The 4402-nt window shown below is 39.7% G+C and overlaps 1 protein-coding gene across 1 annotated transcript in view; it reads left to right on the top strand.

The window, feature by feature from the left end:
* LOC106878412 (protein saal1) overlaps window positions 1-4402 on the top strand; it is a gene marked incomplete at its 3' end in the record, with an annotated part of 23494 nt that overhangs the window by 7914 nt on the left and 11178 nt on the right. Inside the window, exon 2 of the mRNA XM_052976619.1 lies at window positions 748-887. Coding sequence (XP_052832579.1) covers window positions 748-887 — 140 coding nt within the window. The remainder of the gene's footprint in view (window positions 1-747; window positions 888-4402) is intronic.

Raw genomic sequence — 4402 nt, forward strand, 5'->3', positions numbered from 1 at the left:
CACCAGTCCTCAGTCAAATCGTCCAACCCATGCTAGTAGGGAAAGCAGACGTTAAACAATGATGATGATGATATGGGAGAATTTACGAAAGAAACAACAGACGAGGACAGGTGGTGTAAACAACAAATGGATGTATTAGTTTAACGCTCGGGAATAGAGAAAGTCTTTGATGTTTCGAGCCTACGCTCTTCAACTGAAAGGAACACAGAAAGAAATAAGGAGAGAAACAAGGAGAAAAAAAATATAAATGTAGTGGTCAGCGATCTATCATGGTGAATGCCGGACAGATATATATATATATGTGTGTGTGTGTGTGTGTGTATGTTTGTGTGTCTATGACAACCGATGGTGGTGTGTTTACATACCTGTAACTTAGCGGTTCAGCAAAAAGAGATCAATAGAATAAGTACTAGGCTTACAAAGAATAAGTCTTGGGGGTCGATTTGTTTGACTAAAGGTGGTGCTCCAGCATGGCCGCAGTCAAATGACTGAAACGAGTAAAAGAATAAAAGAAATACTATAAAAGTTATCAAATGTAAAAAAAAAGGGCGTTACTTCTGTTGCACCATGTATATATATCTGTGTGTGAGTGTATATGTATGTGTGTGTATATATGTGTGTATGTGTGTGTATATATGTGTATGTGTGTATATATGTATGGAACAGCCTGCTCGTGAAATTAACATGCAAATGGCTGAGTATTCCACAGACATGCATATCCTTAATATAGTTCTTATTTCATTACAGGTTCTGACAGTCCATTCCGCTCAAACCCAACCCTCCCTGCTGGCTTCGATGATGATGATGAACTGCTGAATGCCGACATTATCACTGGAACAGCTTTCAGTAAACAATGGCTGTTTACTGTTCTTATGAAACTGATTCAGGTCTCACACTTTTACTTTCACTTTACTGATCCTAGCTTCCCTGCGATACATGTATGATCTGGGGGAAGGGGGATGGACATATGTGGTCTTTGTAGTAGTGGTGGTGTTGCTACTGGAGACATTTGCAGCCTTCTTGGAGAGAGCTAAATATGCACCTTCTGAGGGTGGGGGCATAGGTGATTATCTGGGAAAAAGGGAAAACATATTATTCAGGGTACAGGTTGTGTGAAGCAAAAAATATGCAACCTTTTTGAGCAATATGTAGCATTTTGTATTGGATTAGTGTGGCCTTCTAGGGTGAGGAAATATGAGGACTAGAGTGTGGGGAAGTGTGCAGCTATCAAAGCAAGGAAAATATGTGGCTCTCTGGTCGGGACGTATGACCTGCTGGGGCTGGAAATTTTTAAACTTTGGAGTGGGGTTATGATTTATTCAAAAGGAAGGGGCAGTGCCCATGACTTCCACTGTCTTTTCTCTCCCAATGGTAATATTAATGCAGTTTTCAATTTAACATGTACACACACATATACAAAAAAAAAAAAAAAGGTAAAGGGTAAAGACCCCTTTCAGTCATGACTGATAATGGGATTGCCCCTAGAAATTTCCCCTCTGAGGCACAGGTCCAGGCAAGGTTGTTTATGGAAGCCCAGCAGTTGCCCATGCATACCAGCCTCCCCTCTCCATGCCATCGATGTTATCCAAGGGGCTGATACAGCTTGGCACCTGTGATGTCGCAACTCGTTTCTGCAGCTGAGTGAACTGGAGCAACGTGAAATGAAATTTTTTTTTATTCAAGAAAACAACACACAGCTCAGTCCAGGAATCAAACAACAAGCTTCAGGTTTGCTTCCTGTCATTAGTGCTAACAAACTTTCTGATAGCTCAGTCTACTCGTACCACAATTAGGTACCACATTGATACTTGCGGCAGAAAGCAACATAGTGGATAACTCATCATTGCTTTATTCAGGAGTTTGCAAGAATGTTAACCTTTTAGCATTTAAACCAGCCATATCTGGCCCAAATATTCTACCAGTTTTATGTTGAAACCAGCTAGATCCCGCCTCTCATACCTACCTTACAATGTCATTCTAAAAATATAGTCACATCATTAAATTGTCAAAGCTCTGAGATAATACATGATCAGTTAAAAACAACATGATTACATGAGCATTATATTTGATGGTAATCTCACTGCCAAAGGGTTAACCAGACTGATATAGTGTTGACACACAATGTCACTAGTACTGTACTGTAGACCCAGAAGGTGCATACACAGCAACAATACTGTCCCAGGTATGTCACTGACTCTAATGTAGATCGAGCATGTATGTGTGTGACACTGGCGATGTCCTAGATATGTCAGCAACACAGTTATGTTATCTAGGATGTTTATGTAATAACAGACCTGTCAAAGATATCTAAGCAGTAGTGTAATAATATGGGCCTAGACTGTGTATACAGCAACAGCAGCTTGTCCTAGATATGTCACCAGTACTGTAATATTGTCTAAGATGTTTGTGTATGTAACAACAGTACTGTCCCAGATGTGTGAGCTGTACTATAATGTTGTCTAGGAGGTTTGTGCATGTAAACAAAAGCATAGTCCCAAATATTTTAGCTGTATAGTAATCCTGTCTAGGCCGTTTCCACATGTAAAACAACAGCAAAGTCCCAGATATGTATGTTGTATTGTAAGGTGGTCTAGTATGTTTGTGTAACTGTAGTACAGTCTTAAAAAGGGATCAGTACTGAAATAAGAGATGTGTGTGTGTGTGCCAACTACTATTTCAGATATATTAGTAGTATTATAATGTAGTGTCTAGGATGTTAGCGTGTGTGTAACATCAACACGGGTCTATATATTTATATATATATATATATATATATATATATGTATATCATCATGATCATCATCATCTTCATCGTTTAACGTCTGTTTTCCATGCTGGCATGGGTTGGACAGTTCAACCGGGGTCTGGGAAGCCAGGAGGCTGTACCAGGCTCCAGTCTGATCTGGCAGTTTTTCTACAGCTACATGCCCTTCCTAACACCAACCACTCCGAGAGTGTACTGGGTGCTTTTTACGTGCCATGTTTGGATGGTGCTGTTTACGTGCCACCGGCACGGGGATCACAACAACAATTTCCATTTGATTTTGATGTACTTGACTCAATAGGTCTCCTCAATCACAGCATGTCGCCCTACGATCCAAGGTACTTTTGAGTGGGCTGGGGCTGATTATGCGACACTGGTGTAGGTTTCAGCTGTGAACTCACTTTATTTGCCCGGTCTTCTCAGTCACAGCATCTCTCCAGAGGTCTCTGTCTTTCATCATTGCCTCTGTGAGGCCCAACGTTCATACATATACATGTCACACTCATATATATAATCCTTTCTGCTATAGGCACAAGGCCTGAAATTTGGGGGAGGGGGACAGTCAATTACATCGACCCCAATACTCAACAAATACACAGTCCTTAATTTATCAACCCCGAAAGAATGAAAGGCAAAGTCTACCTCAGCGAATTTGAACTCAGAACATAGCGACAGATGGAATACCACTAAGCATTTCACCCGGCGTGCTAACGATTCTGCCAGGGCGCCGCCGCCTTACACTCATATATACAAGCTGCGTAAGGTATTTGAGCACAGTTATATAATTACACAAAAATGTCTCTTAGAAACAGACAATAATGCCTTTTTACTGAAAAAGGTTTTGAGGATAAAAATAAACATATTCAATAAACAATCCTCTTATCTTTGATGATAAGAATAAGCATATTCAATAAAGTCCCCTTCAGCTTCAACAATGGGTTCTATGCAAGGTCTGAATCGCCTACATGCTAGGGTCAAGTGGTCTGTGTTCATATTTGACATTATTCTGACTATGGAGGTTTTTAGGGATTTTTTTTTGTTGGTGTTATGAGAATGCTCATTAACCTCTTTCTCAACTATGCTCTACAGCATTGTAGTCCAGTGGATTGAGATCCGGGGAGCTAGGGGGTTACGTGGTTATGAAAATTTTCTGCCATCCATTCCTGCATTGCTGTAGCCTTGTGTGATGGTGCTGGTTCTTGTTGAAACATATAAGGTGTTCCGTTGCGTACATTATCAATCCATGGATTAACCACTGTATTCAGGACATCTATGTAGGCAGCAGAGTTTACTTGAAGACCTTGTGGAAAGAAGTGAGGAGGCATCACATGTCCTTCATTGCTGAAGGTCATCCCCAGCATAAAAAGTAAAAAAAAGATGTGTAAAGTAATTTATTTATTTAACTTGAATTGAGAGTTGAATTTGACCTTATACAGAAATGTATACATAGGTAATAAACTTTAATATATATGGATTTAGCGTCAAAGCTCTTATTTAAATTTTTGATATATAACAAAGGAGATCGAGCCATAAGGAGTTTACTATAGACCTTTGTGGACGAATTTTTGATATTTTGGTAACGATTACATGTTTTATCTTACCAATACATTTGGTAGATATCATTATATGAACATATAT

The sequence above is a fragment of the Octopus bimaculoides genome, chromosome 25, assembly GCF_001194135.2.
Source record: "Octopus bimaculoides isolate UCB-OBI-ISO-001 chromosome 25, ASM119413v2, whole genome shotgun sequence".
NCBI lineage: Eukaryota > Metazoa > Mollusca > Cephalopoda > Octopoda > Octopodidae > Octopus > Octopus bimaculoides.